The sequence below is a fragment of the Canis lupus genome, chromosome 16, assembly GCF_011100685.1.
Source record: "Canis lupus familiaris isolate Mischka breed German Shepherd chromosome 16, alternate assembly UU_Cfam_GSD_1.0, whole genome shotgun sequence".
Taxonomy (NCBI): domain Eukaryota; kingdom Metazoa; phylum Chordata; class Mammalia; order Carnivora; family Canidae; genus Canis; species Canis lupus.
In genome coordinates, this window is record NC_049237.1 from 12,652,928 (window position 1) to 12,676,321 (window position 23,394).

General features: G+C 55.3%; 2 protein-coding genes across 20 annotated transcripts; one reads left to right on the forward strand and one right to left on the reverse strand.

Annotated features, from left to right (window-relative positions):
• The first annotated feature begins 2,534 nt into the window (after nucleotides 1-2,534).
• CYREN (cell cycle regulator of NHEJ) lies at nucleotides 2,535-11,776 on the forward strand. Of its 12 annotated transcripts, none has more exons than XR_005371277.1 (7): nucleotides 2,536-2,692; nucleotides 3,362-3,596; nucleotides 4,358-4,433; nucleotides 4,946-5,068; nucleotides 5,299-5,531; nucleotides 8,710-8,826; nucleotides 9,222-9,929. XR_005371277.1 is itself a non-coding variant. In XM_038559473.1 (6 exons), the coding sequence occupies exons 2-6, from the start codon at nucleotides 3,490-3,492 to the stop codon at nucleotides 8,753-8,755; spliced, it is 585 nt and encodes a 194-aa protein (XP_038415401.1). In that variant the 5' UTR covers nucleotides 2,536-2,692; nucleotides 3,362-3,489; the 3' UTR covers nucleotides 8,756-8,897. The 12 variants fall into 12 exon arrangements, 4 of the variants coding, with proteins under 4 accessions (XP_038415403.1, XP_038415401.1, XP_038415402.1 ...); XR_005371276.1 differs by lacking the exon at nucleotides 9,222-9,929 and adding an exon at nucleotides 8,987-9,128; XR_005371278.1 differs by lacking the exons at nucleotides 4,946-5,068; nucleotides 5,299-5,531 and adding an exon at nucleotides 11,366-11,776 and having other exon boundaries at nucleotides 2,535-2,692; nucleotides 8,987-9,321.
• Nucleotides 6,096-23,114, reverse strand: TMEM140 (transmembrane protein 140). 8 transcript variants are annotated; one of them, XM_038559467.1, is made up of 4 exons: nucleotides 22,416-22,815; nucleotides 22,204-22,293; nucleotides 8,102-8,146; nucleotides 6,096-7,567 (listed from the first exon to the last, which is right to left on the reverse strand). In XM_038559467.1, exons 1-4 carry the CDS (start codon nucleotides 22,467-22,469, stop codon nucleotides 6,977-6,979), a joined length of 780 nt encoding a protein of 259 aa, XP_038415395.1. In that variant the 5' UTR covers nucleotides 22,470-22,815; the 3' UTR covers nucleotides 6,096-6,976. The 8 variants fall into 8 exon arrangements, 6 of the variants coding, with proteins under 6 accessions (XP_038415395.1, XP_038415396.1, XP_038415397.1 ...); XM_038559468.1 differs by lacking the exon at nucleotides 8,102-8,146 and having other exon boundaries at nucleotides 22,416-22,813; XR_005371270.1 differs by lacking the exons at nucleotides 6,096-7,567; nucleotides 8,102-8,146 and adding an exon at nucleotides 18,922-19,448 and having other exon boundaries at nucleotides 22,416-22,465.
• Nucleotides 23,115-23,394: the final 280 nt, after the last annotated feature.

Below are 23,394 nucleotides of genomic sequence, written 5' to 3' on the forward strand. Positions count from 1 at the left end.
ATCTCTTCTTTTATGGTCTGGGCTGAACACCCACCACCTCCCTTTTGTTTTGACCTTGGCTTGAGATTGAGGGGCTCCACGGCCCTGCCTAAAGACACAAAACCACAACACTACCCCAAAACACACAGAAACCCCCAAACCCCAGGAACCTCTGATCTTTTGAAATTGGCAAAAGGAGGTGGCCAGACCTGCCCCTGTCTGCCTGTCTCTCCTCAGCCTTCACTCCATCCTGAGTGCCGCCTGGTGCTCCCCCCTTTGTCACCTGTCCCCCCTCCAGGAGGAGCTCTTGACCTCCAGGAGAACACGTCAAGACTTAGACTTCCCTGTCCTTCACAAGAGCTGGCCAGGGCACCTGCTCGGGACCCCAGCAAGACTCCTCCCACTTCTTTTGGGCAAGGGCAGCTCTTGGGGAAGCCATCAAGCCAGTGCAGCCTCAGGTGCCAAGCCCACGGGCTGGGTGTGGGTGTGCCTACGGTCCTCTGGCCACAGCTGCCTGAGAGCCCAGCCTGGGGGCCCCCTCACCAGCCCCCCAACCTGTCTGTGCTTTCTGTGCTTGCCGGCTCCGCTGCGCTTGGGAGCACGGCTTTCAAAGCACTTCAGCAGTTGACTCCAGCCTGTGTGCGTCCCACAGCCCGGGGTTCCTACCCCTGTGTGGGCTTCTCTCCCTGCAGCTACTCCGGTACGAAGGCTTCCCGTTCCTCCTCTCTCCTGGGAAGAGGTTTTAGGCAGACACGTAGAGGAGGAGGGATTCCACTAAGAACAAGAGTCTTCTGTTCCTTTATTCACAAAACAAAATGCTGCTTCCTGGGTTAGACTTGGGTTTGTCCAGGCTCAGCTTGGGAGCAGAGGCCCCTGGAGCCAGACCAGCAGGCCCCCCGGTGCTGCCCTCCTGAAAAGATGAAGCGGAGTCCAGGTTCAGCCTGCAGCTATACGACCCCAGGCACCGCGGCTTGGCCCTGTGACTTGAAACCATTGATCTCGTGAAGCCTCGACTGGGCTAAACCTTCCCGGCCCAGTGGGTGAAAGTGCTGCACATACAGTGGGAGGAGAGCATCTGGTCAGGGTCTGCAAGCCCCCCTGTTGTGCGCCTCCAGCCGCTGGAGGGTCATTATTCCTGTGGCTGATGTGTTAGAAATCACATTTCAAGGGGCTGGTCTCACATTTGGGGGCTGGACGGTCGGTTCTGATCATACTTTCACCTCCAAGTGCAGCAGGGGAAGGTTGACCTGTGACGGCTTGTGCTCGCATGTCTTGTCACGGCCTTGCCCTGGGGCTCCTTTGCTGGCCCCTTAGCCTGCTCTAAGCTGAGTGTGCGTCTTAAACTGGATGCGAGCTCCACGTGTCCACTGCAGGTCCCGGCGTCAGGCTAAACTTGACGGCAAAGCACCAAGGACGCCTGGGGAGCTTTGTGGAGCCGCCGAGGGAACACCTGCGCCGATCTGAATGTTGTGTTAGTGGCAACTACTTTTAAGATAGCAAGTCTAAGCAGAGGCTTTCGTTTCTTTTACTGCACCCAAGGGGCTTACCCTGGGCCCTCTCCCCCTGGGATGTGTACCCCCAGCAAGGAGAGTCAGACTTGGTCCTTGTGGGAATCCCAAGGTTTTTTTTTTTTCCTTTTAAAATGCAGACCCTCCTCCTCTCACCCTAATTTCCGACTCGGTGGGGGCGGCCCAGGAGTTGACACTCCAGTAAAGTCTGGCTGGCAAACCTCAAATGAAGCCATGTTTGGGGACTGTAAAAAATATTCCACTAAATAGAACATTATTCTTGACACTTGTTGAAAACATCAAGGCAGGCTCTTTTCAGGGTCAGATACCCTAGGTTCCTGGTCGGGGAGAGCCATGGGGCTTCACTGTGAACGCAGCAGGGAGAAGGGGGTTGCCTGGTCAAGGGGGGGGGGGGGGGCGGCCCTGGTTCCACTCTGCTCTGGGAGGCCTGCTGAAGGCCACCTGGGTGACCACGCGCGCCCTGGAAGGCGGGGAGTTAGAGCCGCCCAGGTGTGAGGGCGCTCGGGATTGGGGGCTGGGGTCCGGGTCCGCGGCTGGACGCTCGCTGCTGCGCCGGGGCCCAGAGGGGCGGGGGAGCCCCAGGGCCCGGCCCAGCGGGGAGCTCAGAGGGGCCCCGAGTAGGGTCCGCCCGAGACGCAGGGAGCCCGGGGCAGGGGGGGCGGCTGCCTGCGGGCGGCGAGCGGGTCCCCGCGCGGGCGCAGGGGGGCCGGAAGTGGGGCGCGCGGGGGGCGGCGGGGTGGGGGTGGGGGTGGGGCGGGGGCGCGCGCAGGGCCGGCCGGGTCCCCGCCGCCCGGAAGCCCGGAGGCCCCGGAAGCCCGGAGGCGGGGAGGCCGAGCCCGAGGAGCGCGCGGTCCCCCGAGCCTGGCCCTGCACCCCCCTCCTCCCCCCCCTCCGCCCGCCCGCCGCCCGGTGGAGGTGGAGGTGGAGGTGGAGGTGGAGGTGCCCGTGCCCGCGCGTCCCCTCCGCTCCCGGCTCCGGCTCGGCGGGCGGCGCGGGTCCGCGGGGATCGGGGCCGGGCTCGCTCCGCCTCTGCCCCTGGAGCCCGGGCGGGGCGGCGGCCGCTGACCGGCGGGGTGAGGCCGGGGTGAGGCCGAGTGAGCGGCTGCGGGGCCCCGCTGGCTGCGCCCAACCTCCTTGCGACCTTGCGCACTTCGCAGCCCCTGACGGGGTACCCCGCCTTCCAGGTGAGCGATAAACGACGACTGGGAGAGGGCTCCCGGCCTGTCTCGGCTGACCTCTGCCCCAGTGAGGTCCTGGGCGGAGCCCTGGGCTGCGGGGGGAGGGCGAGCCTCGGACCTCGGACCTCGAGAGCCCAGGGCGGGGACTGAGTCTGGGCGGGGCGGGGGGGCCGGGCTTGGGGGTGCCCCGAGGCCACGCCAGGCCTCCCCAGGCCCCACCCCCTTCCCCGGCCCTCCTCCCTCCTCCTCCCCGCCGCCCTGCCCCTGTCCCCGCCCCCTCTGGTCCCTGCCACCCCTCCCCCATCCCTTTTGCCCCTCCCCCATCCCTGCCCCTCTCCCGGATCCCTGTCCTCCTCCCCATCCCTGCTGCCGGCTAGAATCTGGCCTGTCAGATGAATCTTTTGGATTAAGGGAGTGTGGGTGAATTAAAGTGGTCCTGGGGTTCCCTGTAACTGCACCAAGGTCCGAGGAAATGACGGGTCTGGAGTTGGGGAGGTGAGGGAGAGAGGATGGAAGATACTTTAAGGGTGGGGCAGGCTGGGCACCCCGGGTACAGCCAGCATCTGGGCCCTGCTCTTTGCCCAGCTAACCTCTGGCCTGTCCTGACCAGTAATTACAGTTGATGGCTGGGAGTACTCTGACTTACTAGAATTCACTAAACTTTGTTCTTTGTAGGAATTAAGGTATGACTCCCATGCAGGACAAACCTGGAATTCCTGGTGTGATGAGAATGGGGTTTGCTGTCCTGATTTAGAAAAGCAAGTCGTTAAGCCTGGGCTCTGACTTCAGGAAAGAAAAGAGAAATGGAAGCTGTAAAATCCGGGGATAAGAAGAGGGTCCTTCCCGCATGGATGACAACCCAGGAGACCCCCAAGCCAAAGAGGGCAGTGCAGGGAGCTGCTGCAGCAAGGTGGGGCAACTTCTGGTTGGGGACCTGGGGAAACAGGAGGAGGGAGGTTTTGTGGGCATCACACTTGCTGGGGCTGAACCTTCCGGTGCTGGGGGAGCAGGAGGTGGTGGGTGTTCCAGGGTCCCAGGCCCCAGCTGCCTCCGCAGGGTGCTGGTGCAGCTCCCCGGCCAGGCCTCAGGTGTCAGCTCCCAGGCAGCGCTCCCCTTCTGGCTAATGCACAGTAGCCAAACTCTCAGACACCAGTTGTCCAAGGTGCCGGTGTCTTCATTTGCAACAAGCATTGTGACCTGACCATTAAGTGGTCAAGTTCAGTGGACCAGGGGCCAGTCTGCCTGCAGGAAGATCAGGAACAGATGAGCAGCAGTCGCTGGAGCAGCATGAAATCAGCTGAATGATGGTGGTTTGGGGGAGTCCTCAGGCCACCAGGGAGGGAGCGTCCCTGCATCCTCCTAGGCCCGGCACTCAGTGCTCCCCTCCCTGGCTCTTCTTACTGACCCACCTCCCTTCAGACCTTCTGGGTCCTGCTTTATAGTGGCCACGGGTGCAGGTGGGTTTTGGTCATGACTCGGCCTGATAACCTGTCATCTGACCCGCTGGAGTCCGTTGTGTGGGGGCAGGGACTCCAAGGAGCGGCCTTCATGCCCTGTTCCAGTGGCGGCAGGTGGGAGGGCCCCGGGCTGGGACTCTTGCTCTCCTTCTCTTCCCCCTTGTGAGACCTGAGACCCGCCTGTCCCCATCTGAGCACCATGCCTTCCTTTCAGACTGCCTGCAATGAGGACTGCGTACTGCATGAGCGAGGCTGAGATGGTAGACGTTGCTCTGGGGATCCTGATTGAGGTAAAGTCCACTGTGGCTCTTAGTCATGATCAGAAACTGCGCTGGGCCCTCGGTTAATGGCACCAAAAGAGACGCCCTGCGTTCTCAGGTGGCCTCGGGGAACCCCGTCCCCTGTCATCCCATGTCTTCCACCTGTCCCGTGTCTAGCACATCTCTCACGGTCCCACTCCCCTTGGCCTCTCCCTGTGTGAGATGTGACTCAGTGTTTGGGCGGGACACCTGGGGCGGGAGTGGCCGTGGGAGGGAGGGCAGCTGTCCCTGGCGTGACTGGGCTGGTAGCTGGAGGCGATGGGGAGCCTTTAGATGCTTATGTTCTTGGCGGGGTCTCAGTTGGGTGAGGTGACTCCTTATCCGAATGCCCCCACCCAGGTCTTCTGGCTCCTGAAGCAAATAGGGGTTGTATCACCGTAGCATTGTGTGTATGTTGACTGGGTACTTCTGTATATATTGGCTCACTGAATCCTTGCTGTCACCTGGCGATGGTTATTTCAGATATTATCCCCATTTTACAGATAAAGGAATTGAGGCCCAGGCCTTTTCCCATAGTGACACAGCCAGCAAGTGACAGAGCCAAGGCCCGCACTCAAGTTTTGTGTCCTGTGCTCCTTCCTGTCACCCCTGCATTTCCAGATATGGTTTTCCTAGTGTTCTTTTCCACCCTGGTATTCCTCAGGGGCGGGGAGGGGAGGGGATGGGGAGGCTCTGATTTAGGAGCGCCGCTTGACCTGGTCACTTGACCTGGTCACACGCTGGCTTCACAGTGGCTTCTGCACACGCTCTGCTTCGCCGACGATGGATAAACCCGCACGTTCCTTCGGGAAACAACACAATGTCTGTTTTCCCTGTTGTCTCTTCTACTCCACAGGCCCGGAAACAGGAAGAGCCCTGGGAGTCAGTGACTCCGGCTGGTGCTGATAAGCCAGAGCTGTTCCCAGCCCGCTTAGCGTGGGCCCCGAGTTCCCCTGGGAGTAGAAGTGAGGATGAGGACAATGGGAAGGAGGCCCCTACTCAGGGCCTCAGCCCCCAGCAGGGACCCGCGGGGCCTGACTCTGCATGCCGCTCAAGCCCTGACCAGGACGAGGATGAGGACATGCTGAAGTACGTCAGGGAAATATTTTTCAGCTAAAGGATACACTTCACAGGACTTTTTGCTGGGGCCTGAGGGAAGCCGGCTGCCTGGCCCTGCCTGCCGGGGCCTCCCTCCCCCGACCTCCTTGGAAGGCAGGCCCCGGATGCTCTGAGCCCTGGGCGCTGTCCTGTTGGGATGCGCTTCCCCTGGACTCTCTGTACTGCGCCTCCTCCACCTGGAGGGTCAGCCCCAGGGAAAAGGCAGACATGGGGTCAAACCCACTGGAACCAAGGGGTTAACTTACTAATTTTGAAAGGAGGGAGAGTATGGTGGTGAAGTTCACTGGAATTCCTACCGCTTAAGGAGGAGGCCTATTTTAGACCTAGTTTCCATGACTCGAGCGGCCCTGGAGGCAGCTGCCCACCCGGTGCCACTATGCTCTGCTCTGCCTGGGGCCCTGACTGGAAGGCCTCCTGCCTCCGGCCCGCATCCCCACCTCCTTCCCTGGCTGGCTCCACCTCGGTCCCTGGGCAGTCGTGAAGCCCGAGTGGGGCTGCAGCCCATGGGAAACTCTTAAGGACGAGACACCCAGAGTCCATATTTCTGTCTTTATTCAGTGTGGCTTTTGACAGGCGTGGGACGAGGCAGTCCTTTGCTGTGCGGGGTCGTCAATGCGCTGCGTGGAGAAATACAAACAGTTCCCCAAGGCCGAGATTGTGTTTCTGTCCTTTCCAGTTCTGGGTGGAGAAGGGAAGGGATGCGGCTTCGGTGTGCACTGGGACTGTTCTGCTTGCCTGGGTCACGTGCTAGGAGGGAGTTGCCCCCCGACCCCCTGATTTGTCTGGTTTCAGGTCCAGGAGACCCTCAAAGCCACCAAGGCCTCAATTTGTGCCCATGGCTTCTGTCTTGAGTGAATCCCTCAAGGGGTCACCCCTGGGCCCATCCCATGACACCCACCATGGAGAGGGGGAGCTTGCTCACCAGGGCCCAAGGGAGACGCCGAGGCGCTCTTGGCCCTCTCTCTTGTTCTCTCTCTCTCTCAGAATGTTCCCCATTTGTAGCCATGAATCCTCACTGGGTTCCACTTTGACATTTGGCAGATTATCCTGGAAATCAGGCCTCGTGACAGGAATCTCCTGTCATTCTGAGGATGACGTAAGAAGGCCTGCTCAGATCAGTGCATTGAGGCAGGAGTTCTTGTGACCGTGAGCTACGCGGGTTTGGGGTGTCCTTGTGAGCCCTAGAAGCCCCGTAGGACGGACAACCCTGCACTCAGGTTGTCCTGCCATTGCTGCCTCCTGGCTTTCTTGACCTGGGGTACCCCACCTTCACCCTGGAGGGGCCCCGTCTGCTAGAGCTTGAGATCGGCATTTGCTATGAAACAGGCTGAGAAGACATACGAGCCCCTCGGTTTTCTGGCACCTTCTCTGAGCGAGGTTCAGACTGAACTCTGGCAATCATGTTTTTGACAGAACTAGCAGCTGTCAAGCTTGCTCTTGTCCTCTGCCCTCCGAGGGAACACAACCGTGGCCATCAGCAGGAGGACGAGCAAGGCCTGGGCAGCACCCAGAGCCAGGAACCCAGGCCCCAGGAGGGAGAGCCTGACCCACTTCCACGTATAGGCGAGGAAGAGGCCCAGGCCACTGGCCAGCAGCGCAGACGCCATGGCCAGGAAGCCCACCGCCAGCTGCCATTCTCCGTCGTTACCGTTGCACCAGGCCAGGAACAGAGGCAGGGGGACAAAGAGAGAGAAGACCAGGGCCCCATATGCACCCAGCCTGGCCAGGGCCAGGCCGGCCCGTGGCACGCCCAGGGCCTCCAGCTCGGGGAACTGGTGACACTGGAGGGAGCCGGTGCCCTCGTTCCACAGGCAGAAGTTGTAGAAGCCGATTCTGAGGTTGGGCAAGTCCGTGAGGTTGCCGGCCTTCCAGAGGAGAGCGTAGAACAGCAGGGAGATGACCACCACCGTGACTAACATGATGCCCAGGAAGAGCAGCTGGTTGCCCCGCCTGGGCCTCGGGAGGGCCATTTTCTCCTGCCCTGTGGTCCGCTGCCTCCTGGGGACCTGCGGGAAGTCACATCAGTGAGTGCCCGGGCTCTCCCCCAGCCTCCTCACAAGCTCAGGTTCTCCCTTCTGGAATTCCAGGAGCATGTGGACCGCCCTCCCAGGCACAGGGAGCAGGGAGTCCAGGAAAGTTAGGCCTCCACTGCCTAGCCCGGGGCAGATGGGGGTGCCTGTGGCTGACCCCTGCCCTCTGAACAAAGGCCTCGCTGCCCTTTCCACCGCAGGCCCCTGCAAACGTCCGTGAGGAAGTCTCTCAGGTCCTTCCGAGGATGGGCTTGTCAGGGGTGAAGGATGGGCTTGTCAGGGGTCCCTGGGGGCCAGGAGCTGGGGGACGGCCGAAGGCACAGGGGTCCCCAGTTCTCAGGGCCACAGCCATGCCACCCGGGGGCTGTGAGAACCACCGTCAATGGGACCCAGGCAGTCAAATCAGACCTTCTAGGGTTGGGGCCAGGCCCTGGTGGTTCTAGAAGCTCAGAAGCTCATGCTCACAGGAGCTGGGGTTGAGGAGCTCTGCAGACTGCTCTCTCAGCTCACCTGCCCTGCTCTGGGAGTCAGGACTCGCTGAAGACAAGACGCCACCTGGTCATGAAATCACACAGTCATACTCACTACTTTCTTAAGTGTCTGTGACATTTTCTCCCCCTGAGGACAACGGTAATTATCGGGATCTCGGAAAATAATTTTTAAAAGAAAAAATACAAAAAAAGAGACTCTTATCCCACCACATACATAAAACCACTATTAATTCCCTACCGGTAGTTTTTTCCTATGTGCTGATGTTTTTGTTAAATAATTATAGGGTTGACCGCAACGATTTTCTCACTGAATATTCTGAAACTTTCTCAAAGCTGTTAAATGGTCTTTAAAAACATTAATGGCCGCATTATAGCTCATGAGCACATGATTGACTTGTTTCCGTTCTTCACCATTATAAACGACAGTCCCGTCCTATGGTTCTGACTTTGCCTTAGGCCAGGTGTCCACGAGTACGGTCACTGAGTCCAAGGTAGAAATATTTTTTTAGTGATTTTACTGCATATTGCCCAATTGGTCTGCAGAAAACTTAACTGTAGCCCCTCTCATATAGCATACACCTTCCTCATCAAACCTGAAAAATCTTTTCACTCCATTTTTACTCCTAGGACTTCCCTAAATTGGCCTCTACAACAGTCGTCTGCATATTTGTAAAATATGGAGTAAAACAGCCACCGACCTGGAGTGCTCAGGAACTCCCGGCTGCCAGCCTCACTAGACACCAGGTGCAGGGGACAAAATCTAGAGTGGTGTCCTGGCGTGGGGTGAGCGGGGGGGAGGCTGCCTCGGAAGGGACCCTGGGAAGGAGCAGCCCCCTCCCTGTCCCTCAGCTGCCTGGAAGGAAGGGGCGTCTGGCCACATCCCTCATTTGTTCTGCACAAACAGAAAATGCCCAGGCGGGGAAGAAGAACACTCGTGAGGGGGCAGGATGTGAGCCGCCGGGGCCACCAAGCCAGAGGCCGCAGACGGCAGGGGACAGCTCCCGAGGCTGGCAAGCCCATGGCGTGGCTGGGAGACCCACCCTTGCTTCATAGCTGGACAGCTTTGGATTGTCCTCCCCTGGTGGCAGGGACAGGGGAGCAGCCTGGGGCCTAACAGGGCCACTGGTTTCATTCACAAGGAACTGTCAACCTGGTCACCGCCCAGAGACCGCACCTCCTAACACCATCACACAGAGGACAATCCTTCACCCTTCAGCAGGTGGCTCTTCAGAGACCTGAGTAAGTGCAAACAATGAGATTTCTCAGTAACTCCTTAGGCAGAGAGCTGGGGACGCTGCCTGGGGGCCAGGCCGGAGCCCCCTTAGGAGGTTTCGGATTCATGAGGATGTGGACACATGGGGACGCAGGCTGCGACGACCAGGGCCCACGGCTTCTTCAGGGGAGCTGGGCAGGGAGGCCCTGCAGTGGAAGTGTGAGGGGCCTGTCCCCCCCCGCCCCCTTCACTGCCCCCTTTGGAGGCCTGAATTAATGAAACCCAGGAGGCCTGAGGTTCTTGGAGCGCTGGTGCTGCACCGCAAGGCCTCCCAGGTCCTCAGGGGTCTTCAGTGTTCCCCGGGCCCCGCAGGGAGGGGTTTGTATGGTTCTGCATATTTAACCAACACATGTAAGAACCTGTATCTGTGGTTTTTAGTGGATTTAGGTATCAGGGTGTGGAACAGGTTTCCAGGCTGGAACCCCCTTTTGAACAAGGGTTTGATAGGAAACGAGGTTTGACTAGCCTCCGCTGTAAATAAATAAAAATTAAAAAAAAAAAAAAATCTTTAAAAAAACGGGATCCCTGGGTGGCGCAGCGGTTTGGTGCCTGCCTTTGGCCCAGGGCGCGATCCTGGAGACCCGGGATCGAGTCCCGCGTCGGGCTCCCGGTGCATGGAACCTGCTTCTCCCTCTGCCTGTGTCTCTGCCTCTCTCTCTCTCTCTGTGTGTGTGACTATCGTAAATAAATAAAAATCGTAAAATCGTAAAAAAAAAAAAAAAATCGTAAAAAAAAAAAATCTTTGACTAGCCTCCGCTGCTTATGCCCAACCGAGCAGGAGCGGGGCTGGCTTCCTAGGAACGCTCCCTCTCATCGCCCCTGTTCCAAGCCTATTCCACCTGGGTTCCAAAACTTGCTATTATTAAGCACTTTTGACTTGAAGACAGAGCCCCCCCACCCCCACCCCATGCAAAAGGCTTGGGGCCCCAGAGGGGGGATGGTGGCAGCTGCCTCTGGGCCTCTGGCCGAGGCTCCCTCCAAGGCTCCCTCTGCGGGATCCTGGCCTTTGGGGTTTTCTCTCTTTCTCCCAGCTGCCCTTTGGGAGGTCTTCAGTGGAGGCTGCACTAAAGAAAGATGGAGCTGGGAAGCCCGGGAGCGGGGAGCGGCGCAGGGGGAGGAGGAGGTCGCCCCTAGTGTCCCTTTTCCCTGGTCCTTACAGGCATAGAGTTCAGGACCAGCTCCTGGGGTCTGGAGCTTACAGTCAAGGCCACCTGGCGCCACGTGCACCTGCTCCCTGTGCTGCACCCCTGCTCTGTTCAGCCGCGAGGTGCGGGCGGCTCCATCCCTGAGCCTGCTCCCCAGCCCACCCACTGTGGGGTCCCACCTGCTGTCTGCCTCCAATGCTGCTGACCTCCCCCAACCCCCTCTGCCATCTACCTTATCCCCAGGATGGTGCCTGAGACACACTAGGAACTTTTTTTGAATGAGCTTGGGAGGGAGGGAGGGAGGGAGGGAAGGAAGGAAATGCCCCGTGGCATCCTGTAGTCCCTCCCCGCTCCTTGTCACACACCCACCCTGACAAGCCAGCAAAGCTGTGGCTGCGGACCCCTGGAGAGACTTGGGACCAGCGGACAGGGCTGGAGGCCAGTCGTGGCTCCTTTGTCTAAACGTTTGGAAGCAAACGGGTGTTTGGCTGGAAAGCCCCATGGCGCGCTTCTCTGCTGCCCTCAGGGCCTGGCCCTGGCTCTTGTGGCTTTGAACAATCCTAGTAATCCCGTTCCACTGGGAGCTTTCCAATCCTTGGGACGGTAACTGGGAAGGCTGTTCAATCGCTGCTGCTATTTTTTAGCTGAACTTTTTTCCGGTTTATAATAAAGCAGTAGATGCTGATTGTAAAAAAACAAACAACAGCAACAACAACAAAAAACAGAAAAATTTGTGAATGACTAAAAATCATCTATAACTTTGGGTGGCGGTAGGAATCGCCACTGCGGACATCACACTTCCTTCCATGGCGTTGTTTGACGCAGCGGGGCTCACAGAAGTCTGTGTTTGCATCCCACTCCGCAGGTGCCCAATGCACGCGGTCCGCTGTCCGACCTTATTCGGCAAGACTAGAAGTAACTGCGCTGGACTTTGTGGATCCTCATTTCTTGCTGGATGTTGTGGATCCTCATTTCTTGCCACTGACTTGCTTCTCAGGATGCCTGAGGGGCCCTCACACTGCCCGGTCACGGAATCCCAGGGCACTTTCCACGCTGTCCTAGTACGCTTGTTCCCCTGCTCGCTGCCTCCCTCTGTGACCCTCGCACGCATGCATCCATCACACGCCCATGCACGAGTTCTCGTCCATCACTGTGCAGATCACGGCCTTCCTTCCATGCTACCCTTTCCTCATGTCCCAGTGACTGGGACTCCCACAAAACCCCCTTCTCCTCTACTCCGTTTTCTGTAAGAACAATATAGGAACTGTGACCTAAAGATTTGTTCATAGTTAGAGCTTTTAAGTTTCATATGTGATTGACAAATTGGTTAGAATTATTCTATGAAATCAAGACAAGTACGTTCAGCCAGAAGTATATTCAAAGAAACTCAAAACTAGCACTTATGCTTGAACTTATTAAAATGTTATGTTGGCTGGCAAAAAAAACCAAAAAAACAAAAACAAGCCAACCCCCCGCCCCGCCCCGCATCGGTCCATTCTTTTCAGTTTGTTCTTCCTGCCCTGGGTCTGATGACATCCAGCACCCAGAGGGGCTCCAGAGCCTGGGCTTGGGTCTCTTGCCAGGTGCCTCATTCATCCGTGCATGCCCGTCACGTGCCGTGCCCCGCGGTGGCCTCGCAGAGCACCCCTGCACCTCTTTAGGCCAGACGGTGGCTCCTCCACCAGACATGGGGCTTCTAGTCCCCTTGGAACGTGTTGCCGAGCTCCGTGTGCAGCCCTGGTTAGCACCTCAACCTTAACAGGCCCAGCGGCCAGCACCCCTGGGGCCCCCTTCCCGATCTCCACAGCTCTCCACCTACCGTCCTTAGCCTTTCCTTGTCCCCCCTCACTCGCCCCAGTGAGGTGGAGGCAAGGAATTTGATCCGCTGCCCATTCCTAGGTGTCTGTGGCCAGCTGGCCGTTTATCTACTAGAAATCTATCTTTTACTGCTCTGGCCCCGGCACCAGGCACCCGGTAGGCACTCAAGGTCTCTTCAGTGACACGTGGATGACCGGATGGATGTTGCCAATGGCACACAGACTTGCTCAGACTCCTCCCCGTGTTTTATTTTTTTCCCCACCTACATCTCTGTCCTGGTGGTCGTCCTCCTTCTGGCCCCTCATTCTTCCATGTGATGGGAGCCCTCTACAAGATGCTCCTTTCTCGGATGTGTCAGCTGAGCCGCACAGTGAGAGCACACGAGGTACGGGGCCCTTGGAGGCCAAGGGCTCGGCCACGAGCTGTCGCCACCAGGGCCTACAGGGCTGCCTGGTGGAGGCCGGATCGTATCATTTTGGTGTTGGAACAGAAGCTTGGAAGAGAAAACAGGTGGGTCCCTAGGTTGCTGTCAGTTCTAAGTTCACCTCTGGGGGCCTTTTCATTAATGGCTTCGGAAAGCTGGAGGGGGCAGCAGTGGGAGAGCATGGAGGGCGAGCTTCAGGAATTCTCTGGGCAGTGGAAGGCCTTGAGCACCAGCTCTAACCGGATCGCAGGCTCATTCATAGTTGACACCAGGCCATACGTAGCCCTCCTGGGCGTTCCCTGAGAGCCGGGCCTGGGCTGGGCCTGTACTAGGTGCCGCCTCATTAGGTTCTTAGGGTTCTCATCTCTGTTTTCCAGAAGAGCACACAGGGAAGGTCCCCAAGCCCCCGTGGCCAGTGGACAGTGACACCCGTCCGGCAGGAGGCCGTAACAATTAGGGACCTGTGTCCATGGAGCCGCCAGCAGGCCTGCCAGGCACTGCCATCCGGAGACATGTGGAATCGGGGCTCTGGGTTCAAGTCCCAGGTCTGCCCTTCACCTGCTGCGGTCCTTCACTTCCCAGGGCCCGGCATTGTCAGCGTAAAGCGAGTCCACTGGAACCGGTTCTGGAGGCGTCCTAGGAACTGAGTGAGATGATGGTGTGTGGTCCGGGGAGCGTTATCTAGGAAGCACTAGCTCCGTCACTGTCATCACCGAGAGGAAACTGGAAGTCAGAGAAGGGAAGGCCAGGGCTGGGGCCGTGGGGTCCGCATGGGTCTCGGAGTCGGCCCCCTACCCCCTCGCCCCTGCATCCCTTCTGGAAGGCGCCGCGGGCCTGTGCCTGGGGTGGGAGCGGGAATCCTGTCCCTACGTGGGATTGGGGTGAAAAGGAAAGTGGGGGCAGGCGGAGGAAGGGGGCTGGGAGTGCAGCAGGAGCAGAGAGAGGGGGAGGACCTGCAGGGGGAATAGAGCCAGAGGACCGGTGGGACAGGGTTGGGCGGGCTGAGCACTGTGTGGTGAGCAGAGGCTGCGGCCGGGTTCCTCTCCCTGGCCGGACACAGGAGCAGTGTGGTCATGGTCTGGGTGTGGCTCTGACACAAATAAAAGGGAAGAAGAAGGGGAAATGTGTCATATTTCCTTTTGCTGAAATATGAGCCCGGGTTCCTACTGTTCAGAGGGGGTGGGGGCAGCGCCCGGGTTCCAGGCCCCAGGCCAGCCTCCCACGCCCGGCTGATTTGACTTACTCAATTCTGCACGTAAACAAAAGCAGCTTCACTGGCAGAAACACTAGGACACCACGAGGCTGCCCCCCCCGCCCCGTAGGGTCAAAATCATGGGCCCCTAGAGCCCCGTGACACCGAGAGGGCCCATCTCAGTGGCTCTGTTGATGTTCATTTGCTTTCCGCTCATTTGTTTTGCCAGGTACCAGCCCTCACAAGCAGGTGATCCAGCTACAGGCGGGGCTGGAAAATAATTCAGAGGGAGACACGGTTCTTCTCCCTGAGTCCATGCCTGCACCTTGGACCCCTTCCATCTGGTCCTTGTGGTGGGGCTCCCCTGCTAGTCTAGTCGGCGGGAGGCCGAGGTTGGGGTTCACAGGACCTGATGCACAGTCTGGAGGCAAGTAGTCCTGGAGACTAGGGCTGCTCATGGTCCTCCTGCCCAGCCCTCTCCCCGACTCCCCAGGGAGAGTCACACCCCCCTCTTACTGAGGAGGCGGGGGGGGGGGGGGTTCCACCTTCTGACCCCATTAATGGCACCTTCTGGATGGTTCCCTCTGCTGTAGGCCTTCTGGAATCTGGCAATCGGGGCAAACCAGGGGCCTGGCTTCACGGAGCCTGCCTTCTCGTTGGGGAGACCAATGCCAATGGTATACTTTTAAAAAGATAATTGTGACTTTTAAAAACGATGTGGGAAGGAAATAAACAGGATGAAGTAAAGGAGAGAAGGTGACAGGAGGAAGGCATTCGTCTCCCTCAGTGGATCAGGGAAGGCCTGCACGTGGAGGAGACGTTGGGTTTGAGGCCTGAGGGGTGAGAAAGAGCCACCCTGAATGGGGCCAGGGGCAGAGCCTTCCAGGAAGAGATAGCAGTTGTCATAAACATGCGGTTGGGAGAGGAGCTGATTTCCAGGACCGGGGTGGCTGCAGCCCCATGACTGAGATGAGGCCTGGCGGGTGAGTGGACCCAGGTCACTGAGGGCCTTGTAGGTCAGGGTGAGAGGTGCGGAGTATAATCTTCTGAGTGTCCCGTTAATGCCTGTCCCTGTGCACACAGGGAGCTGGGCTCCCAGGCAGCAGGCTGAGGGCACAGGCTGGGCAGAGGCCCGGGGTGACCTCACTCCCATGCTGCCAACTAGCCCTGCGGGAAGCACCAAGGCCTCCCTGAATGGAGGTAGCTGCACCCAAGAGGAGGAGGAGGTAGAGAGGAACAGTCACTAAGACCTAGATCTTAAATTTTGCAAGAGGTTTGTAGACAGTTGGCTGGAGAGATGGTCCAGGTTCCCAGGAACCTGACCTCTATCCTCGCACAGGAGCACACGGTTGCTCTGTGGTGAGTTTGTAATGCATCCAAAAGGGCTCCAAGATGCACCCAAGTAACTCCAAGAAAGCAAATCCTGCCAAATGGAGTCATGATGCTGTGTGGCCTCCCCCTCCAGCCTTCGGGGCCAGTATTTGGGAAGCTCAGGAAATGTCAGTCTCAGGGCTGGCGTGGGCTGTTCCTTCCCGCCCTCTGCCCGGTTAGCACCCCCACCCCCCTACTGCTGCCACCCACACGGAAGGTGGCTCTCCTCACAAAAGTGCTGGGCATCTCGGGATCACCTCCCAAAGTCTGTTGAAGTCTAGGTTTGGGCTGACAAACCGAATTCCCTGTGGACTGCCACCACACGTGGGGCTGCATGGGGCCTGGCCCAAGGCCTGGTTCCCTGCCTGCACAGCACCCGTCAAGCTCAGTTGCTAAAGAGAACGTGCTGTCCATGTATTCGACGATTAAATTTGCAGGTATTTGTCACACTTATTAAATCACTTGAAAATATACCATTCTGAGGCCGACAGCAGGCCAGAGTCACTGAACTAAAGTAATACAGATCCCAGGTAGATTCCTAGAAAAGATGGGGGAAACTGGGCCCAAACCTCCAGAATGGTAGTAATCCGCCCCCCGACCCGGGGTACTAGGATGGACAGCTCAAGAGTAGAGGATCTCAGAAAAGCCACACATAGTTCATAACTATGCTAACTTCATAGTTAATATGTGATAAAAGTGGCATTCTAGTCCAGTGGAAGGTTTTCCATTAACCCATGCGAAAGCAATCGATGAGCTAACTGAAAACAAAACTAGTTTAAGTCCTCCTCTCACGCCACATACCAAAGTAAATTTCACGTGAATCCAAGCGTGAAATGTGAACTGAGGATAGAAAGGAAAGATCTGGAAAAAAATCAAGATCTGACTTGCAAACAGGAAAAGAGCACTTTGAACTTAAGAGCAAACTGAAGTCACAAAAAAGTTGTACAGATTTAACTGCTTAGAAAGATACATTTCCATATAGCAAAGGCAATATAATAAAGTTGCAAGTCGGTGAGTGTGGCAAGTATCTGCAATAAACATGAAGTGATCCATATTACTAATACACCTGCTGTTCATACAAATAGATAAGGAAAACATTAACCCCCATAGAAACGGAGAAAGATGTGAAGACGTTTCAGAAGAGGTCCGCCAAAGTAGGTACCTTTTACCAGATGTGTGGGAGCTTCCCTCCACCGAGCGATTCTCTGTGACACTAGCTGGTGTCCTATTTACCTGAATTCTGATACTAACCACTCGAAGAGAGTGCCAGGTCCCAAGGGCAAAGGGCTTAGTCCCAAGAGAGCCACCTCCCCACCTCCAGAGGCCCTTCATGACCTGGCTCGAAGGATGACATCACTGGGCGTGGGTGACTAAATGTCCAGCCGGCCTGCCTCCCCACGGGTTGTGGGGTGAGGCTCTAGGAAGTTCCCCTCTAATCCCAAGGTGGCCTCCCCTGGTGACCAAACCCCATCTGCAGGGACTTGTCAAAATTCAGCTCATCAACCTAAATCCAGATATGGCTGAAAGGAGTTTGTTGCGACTATTATCACTTAGGAAATTCCAAGGGTTTGGGGAGCTCCGTGCCAAGAAGAGAAAGGCCAAATACATAACCTTCTTGCACAAATCACTAGATCTCATGAGCTAACATGAAAAAAGTCTATACCTTTGGTAATATAAGGGAAGATATGCCAAGTCAAATAACCTCTGAGTTTTCCTATCAAACTGCAGGCGAAAGTGGCTGACAGCAGGTGTGGGAAGCCGGCGTGTTCCTATGGTCACCGTCACGGGGGAAGGGGGGGAGAGGAGTGGCACAAATGGTGGTCAAACACTCATGCAAGCTTTCCAGGAGGCCATCTGGCAATACGCACAGAAGCCCCTCAACACCGTCCTATCTTGTTGGCCTACTCATTCCACTTAGGAGTTCACGGAGATGCAATCCATGATGATGTACAGGAATGCGCAGCACAGAATTGGGCAAAAGGTGTGAAGGAACTTGAGTGCCTGCCACCGGGAGGCCACTACGGCAGGTCAAGGCGATGGGAGTCTTGCAGACTCTAGGAAGGCCGGGGCTAGAACCGCCCTAGGTGGCAGGACTGGAGAAAGAGCCGAAGGAAGCATAGCCAAGCCTCGGCGGGAGGCCGTGACACCCATCCCCGGGGGGGTGGCACCATGGACAGTTGTTCTCTTTCTGCGTGAGAAATAGTTCCAGAATCACGTGTTTCTGTAAAAGTGAAACGCAGCAAACAGCCTTCACGATGAGGTAAGATAAGGCAGGCGAGGCTGCGGAGGACGCCGGCAGGGAATAGGGGCGGGCGGGATCCGGGGTCGTCCTACCTGCTGCAGCTGGCCCGGCCCGGGGCCTGGGGAGGGATGGAGCGGGGACGAGATACTGCGAGGTGCACAGTAGCTGTGCGCGCGCGCGTGTGTGCGCGTGTGTGCGCGTGTGTGCGCGTGTGTGCGCGTGCGCGCGCGTTCTTCCCCGAGGGAGCCCCTGGTTTCGCAGGTGAGTCAGTCTAATGGAAGTCCTCGAGGCAACAGAAGCAGCAGCCGAGCTCGAATGGGGGGCGCGTCCAGTACCTGGAGAGGCTCTGGGCCGGGGCGCCGGGCCCCGCCAGCTGCCCCGCCTCGGACGGCCCGTGGGCGCTGCTGCGGGGGCTGCGGGGGCGCCCGGCGCCCGGGGGGGGGGGGGAGGCGAGGGGCGGAGCGGCCGCGGGGCCGGTACTTACGCTCCGAAGAGGCCGGGCGGGGTCGGGTCTCCGCGTCCTCCCGGTCGGGTCGGGGCCGCGCTCCCGGGGGCGGCGGGGGGCCGGTGCCCCGCGGGAGCTCGGGCGGTGGAGCCGGAGCTCGGGTGCCGCCGCTGCCCCCGCCCCCCGCTGATTTCACTTTCATTTCCCCGCTGCCGGGGGCTCGTGACTTCGCAGAGGAGGGGCCGTCCTGAGCCTGCCGCTGAGCCGGACGCCCGCCCCGCGCCCCGCTGCACCTGCTCGGCCCCCGCCGCCCCCGCCGCCCCCCCCGCCCCCGCGGAAACCCGCCCAGACCTGCGGCCACGGGCTTCCCCGGGCCGGCACCCCGACCTCGAGGTGGGCGCGGGGCCGCTGCTGGGGGGCTCCCTTCCCGTCCCCGCGGGCTTCCTGGCGCACGGGAGCGGCTGCGAGGTCCAGGCGGGAGCAGAGCTGGCTCAGGGCGCCGAACCAGAGCCCCCCCACCTCCCCAGGCCATTTCTTCCCGCGTTCAGTTCTTCTGAACCCAGACCCTAGAAAGCCGAGGTCTGCTAGGAGAGAGGCCCTGGGGTCAGGCCTCCCTGCTACAGGCGAGCAAAGTAGCTCACCGAGCATCGGCATTGGAGTCCCACCTGTGAAACGGAAACTGCCTACCCGCCCTGGCTGTTGTGCAAACTGGAGATACTGTGCGGGTGCCGAGTGCTGGGTGCCGAGTGCTGGGTGCCAGGGCTGGGTGCACAGTGATGGCCCCCGTGAAGATTAAAAGCAGGATTTCTAAATACTTAGTGATACTGCCCTTCAAGGCAGAGACAAAATTAACTTTCTGGCACATCTAGATAAAATAGTTCCTGTGAAAATGGAGTGCCGGTGAGCACAGTGATGTAGTCTACAAGAGACGGAAAAACATTTTTAAAAATGTGTTTGAATATAACGCCCATAGTTTCCAAAGAATCCAACAGTTCTCTGGAGTTCCTTATGAAAAGCCGCAATCGCAAGCTCTCCCTTCTCCTCCAGAGGCAAATAGTTGCACCTGTTTGAGCGGGATCCCTTAGGTCAGTTCTCAAAATTAACCTGCTTGTATCCGGCCCTCCCGGTTTTCCAGTTTCAGGCATAATCTATTGACTCTCAACTGTAACAGATGAAGACTTAATTTCTTCTCCCAGACTCCATGTGCCTCAAACGGGTCTTATCTTCCTCCTCCTTCCAAACTGGGTATATGAAGATTTTGTTTATTCATATTTTTAAAGATTTATTTATTTATTTATGATAGAGAAGCAGAGAGAGAAGCGGGCTGCATGCTGGGAGCCTGACGTGGGACTCGATCCTGGGACTCCAGGGTCGCACACTGGGCCAAAGGCAGGTGCTAAACCGCTGAGCCACCCAGGGATCCCCTGAAGATTTTGTTTAAATCAGTATTCAAGGTCTGCAAATATAACACACAGTAGGGGAACCACGTAAAAAATTGTGACTTTTTTTTTCCTTCCCCATGTAACTGTTAATCTTCCCTGAAGATGATAATTGCCTTAATTCGTTTGCTTGGACTTCTATGTACTTAACACCAATCCAACCTGCAAATTAACTGAATAAAGTCCAAGGACATTTAAGTGTTGAATACATGAACAAATCAGAAATTACAAATTTCAGAAAATTACAAAATAAGAAACAAATGGTTGTAACTTGCAAGTCCCTTAATCTATGAATTTAGAACTGATAAAAATACTGATAGGTTTAACTCTGATGTCTTTACTGTTCCAGTTTTTCATTGTGTTAAAACTAATATTACCAATAAAGTTTCTTGGGTAAATATTAAGCTACTTTTACAGATTTCTAATGATATATTGAAATAATCTCCACCCCCTCCCTCAAATAGCCTGCCTGGTTTTATAAACTGTCAATGATGGTTTAAATAATAGTAAAGATGCAATATTTACATCCTTTCATTCTAGGGGACTCAATGAAAGAAAAATAATGTATCATAATTAAGTTAAACCCACCTATATTTAAAAAATGCTCTCAGGAGTTATAATTCTATTAAACATCAATTAAGAGCAAACAAAAAATAGCAGCAATTAAAGTGTTCAACACAGGTAAATCTAAATTGCTTTTTTAATGTTTTTTTTTCAGCTGTACTCTGATTGACAAATCTTGCATATATTTAAAGTATATAACATAATTTAATATACATATACATTGTGGAATGATTACTACAATCAAGTTAGTTAATATATCCATCACTTGACTTATTTTTTGCGGGGTGGTAACACTTGAGATCTACTTTTTAAGCAAACTGACAGATTAAGAAAATGTGATTCTATATTATATAGTCTATATCCTTATATATATTGGGATATCACTCAGCCATGAGAAAGAAATCCTGCTTTTGCAATAACATGGATGAAACTGGAGGACATTATACCAAATGAAATAAATCAGACACAGATTAATACTGCAGGATCTCATGTATGAAATCTAAAAAAAAAAAATCAAACTCACAATAACATAGAATATAGCTGAGTTTATCAGAGGCTGGGTTGAGGGGAAAAAGGGGAGATTTGATCAAATGATATAGTCTTTCAGTTTATAAGATGATTCTGGAGACTAATGGACAGCATGGTGATTATAGATAATAGTTATGTATTGTGGACTTGAAATCTAAATTACTTTTGAAGAGAAAAAAAGCAGATGTCCTGCCGTGGGTGTGGATGTTCAGGGGTCAGCTGCATTGATGTCTGAGTTAGACCTGCATGTGACCCGGGGTCCCTGTGAATTCATGGCCTAACTGTCCTCTTTTCCTTTGGGAAAAAGGGGGAGTTGCCATCATCTGAGGGATTTTCTCTAAAGAGTAGGTAAACTTACCACCTGAGCACAGAGATTTTATGGGCTCCTTGGAAGGGTTTCAATCCCTCTTTGAGCATATATGTTCATTTATTTATTTGTTTATTCATTTGAGAGAGTGCGTGTTTGCGCACAGGAGTAAGTGGAGGAGGCGCAGAGGGAGAGGGAGAAAGAGAATCTCGAGCAGATTCCCCACTGAATGTGAAGCCTGCCACAGGGCTCGATCCCACAATCCTGAGATCATGACCTGAACTGAAACCAAGAGTTAGATGCTTAATCAATTCAGCCACCCAGGTGCCAGGATCTTGTCTGTTCTTAAAGAACAGACATTATCAGGGATCCCTGGGTGGCGCAGCGGTTTGGCGCCTGCCTTTGGCCCAGGGCGCGATCCTGGAGACCCAGGATCGAATCCCACGTCAGGCTCCCGGTGCATGGAGCCTGCTTCTCCCTCTGCCTATGTCTCTGCCTCTCTCTCTCTCTCTCTCTCTCTCTCTGTATGACTATCATAAATAAAATAAAATTTAAAAAAAAGTTTAAAAAAAAAAAGAACAGACGTTATCACATAATAACATGGCAGTTTGGGGAGGTCACTCTTTGATTCATTTTTGAGAGGTCTCCTGGGTCCTCAAGTGAAGAGGTCATCCTATTCACATTTCTCTTAAGTGCTGCCAAACAGAGTTTGTACCTTCAGAGGACTGGCCTCTATGAGAGGTGACTCAAGAGATCCACAGCCTTGTATAAACTCATTTAATCTTTTCACTGACATAACAATGTTCTTCAACTAGGACACAAGAGCATTTGGCTAGCTCTTTCATATTCCTTAAAGTATGGTGGCTTCTTATTAAAAATTTTTAAAAAATCAGAGCAGCGTATACTGAAGGGAAACCCCAAAGGGCTTGGTCTCAAGTAGTCAGATACTACCACCGGAGCCCTGCTCTAGGACCAAGCTGGAAAGATATTTTTGTGGTAGTCCAGAGATGCTCATGGCTGCAGGGCCACTGAAGCTTGTTGCTTGTTATTGGTGTCCGGTGGACCACAACTATCTGCTTGGAACCCTGTGGAGTATTCTATTTCTAAAACAGACTAGAGCCTTCCAACCCAAGCCAGACTAGCAGTAAAGCAGAGAAGGGAGGCCCGGTTGATTAAAATGCTACACCCCAACTTTGTTTGCTGCTACACACACACACAGACACACACAGTCCTTTTTGTATTGTGCACTGAGGGAAATATAAAAACGCTAATCGCAGCTAGAGGAGACTAACCCACAAGCTCTGGCCACTGTAGGCCCCACCTGACACTATGCAAAACCTAGAGGATCCAAGTAGCGACACGCTATAACCTACCTCCTCGGCATGCATGGGGAGACGTGTGTAGTACAGGACTCCTGGGCCCATATTCTGGGGTGAGCCTCCTTCTTCTGAGTTAGTTTCCTTCTGCAGGTTCGAAGCCAGATAATACTTGTCAAGGTCACAAGGATCTCCCTTCCCTGTAGGCTTGTGTGAGCCTGTGTCTGGTCAGTGCAGACAAGCTGGGTCGGAGGGGCGAAGGGACTCACCAGAGGGGTTGCTTCACTGTTAAGAATCCAGGAGAACTGCTCGTATCTTAACATTTCCTGTTTTTTTCAGTGGAGCTTTGCTGCAGTGGAGTCCAAGCACTCTTGGTGAGGTGACTCATCGACCCAGGCTCCTTCTGTCACATGCTGCCATCGTCAGCGCAGAGTCATCTTAAGACCTGTGGTTACCTCTTTGGAGGAAGCATATTGTTCTCTCAGCTGAATTTGCCATCCTCTGTTTCCCTCTACAGAATCTCACTGTCCTAGTATCTCTCCAGCAGACTGAGGCCCAGAGCCGCTCTTGTCCATTACCCAGGACGCTGCCATGAGCAATTTTCTCCACACAGCCTTTAGCTCTAGGAGGAACAATCAGCAGAGACCGGTGGGGGGATCCTGCAGGTGCCAGAGTCTGGCCCACCTGTTATTGTGGAGAATAGAGGTGCTTGCCAGGCTTAAAGATGAGGGGGTGAAGATGGCCAATGTTTAGTCAAGTGATAATTGTTTATAATTTATTTGAAACCAGGAAACAGGCTCTTGACTATAGAGAACAAGCTGAGGTTGCTGATGGGGAGGTAGGGCGTGGGTTAAATAGGTGATGGCCATTAAGGAGGGCACTTGTGATGAGCACTGGGTGTTTTTTTTTTTTTAATATAAATTTATTTTTTTATTGGTGTTCAATTTGCCAGCATATAGAATAACACCCAGGGCTCATCCCGCCAAGTGCCCCCCTCAGCGCCCGTCACCCAGTCACCCCATCTCCCCACTCACCTCCCCTTCTGCTACCCCTTGTTCGTTTCCCAGAGTTAGGGGTCTCTCATGGGTTGTTTCATCATAGAAAGCCCTTTGCCTGAGCTAGATTGGTGACAACTTCAGGACCCCAGCTCCTCCAGACGTCACTGCTGCCCTGTATGGGGACTCAAAGATGATATAGAATCTGGGTCATGTTTGCCAAGAGGATGGTGTCACAGTAGATACTCAGCCC

Coding starts and splice junctions, on each gene's coding strand:
- CYREN (XM_038559473.1), top strand. CDS start 3,490: ATGGAAGCTGTAAAATCCGGGGATAAGAAGAGGGTCCTTCCCGCATGG. Junction 3,597..4,357: donor CAGGGAGCTGCTGCAGCAAG/GTGGGGCAACTT, acceptor CCTTCCTTTCAG/ACTGCCTGCAATGAGGACTG. Junction 5,532..8,709: donor GAGGATGAGGACATGCTGAA/GTACGTCAGGGA, acceptor TTTTACTCCTAG/GACTTCCCTAAATTGGCCTC.
- TMEM140 (XM_038559467.1), bottom strand. CDS start 22,469: ATGTTAAGATACGAGCAGTTCTCCTGGATTCTTAACAGTGAAGCAACC. Junction 22,294..22,415: donor ACAGTGAAGCAACCCCTCTG/GTGAGTCCCTTC, acceptor TCGAACCTGCAG/AAGGAAACTAACTCAGAAGA. Junction 8,147..22,203: donor TCCCCATGCATGCCGAGGAG/GTAGGTTATAGC, acceptor TTTCATGACCAG/GTGGCGTCTTGTCTTCAGCG.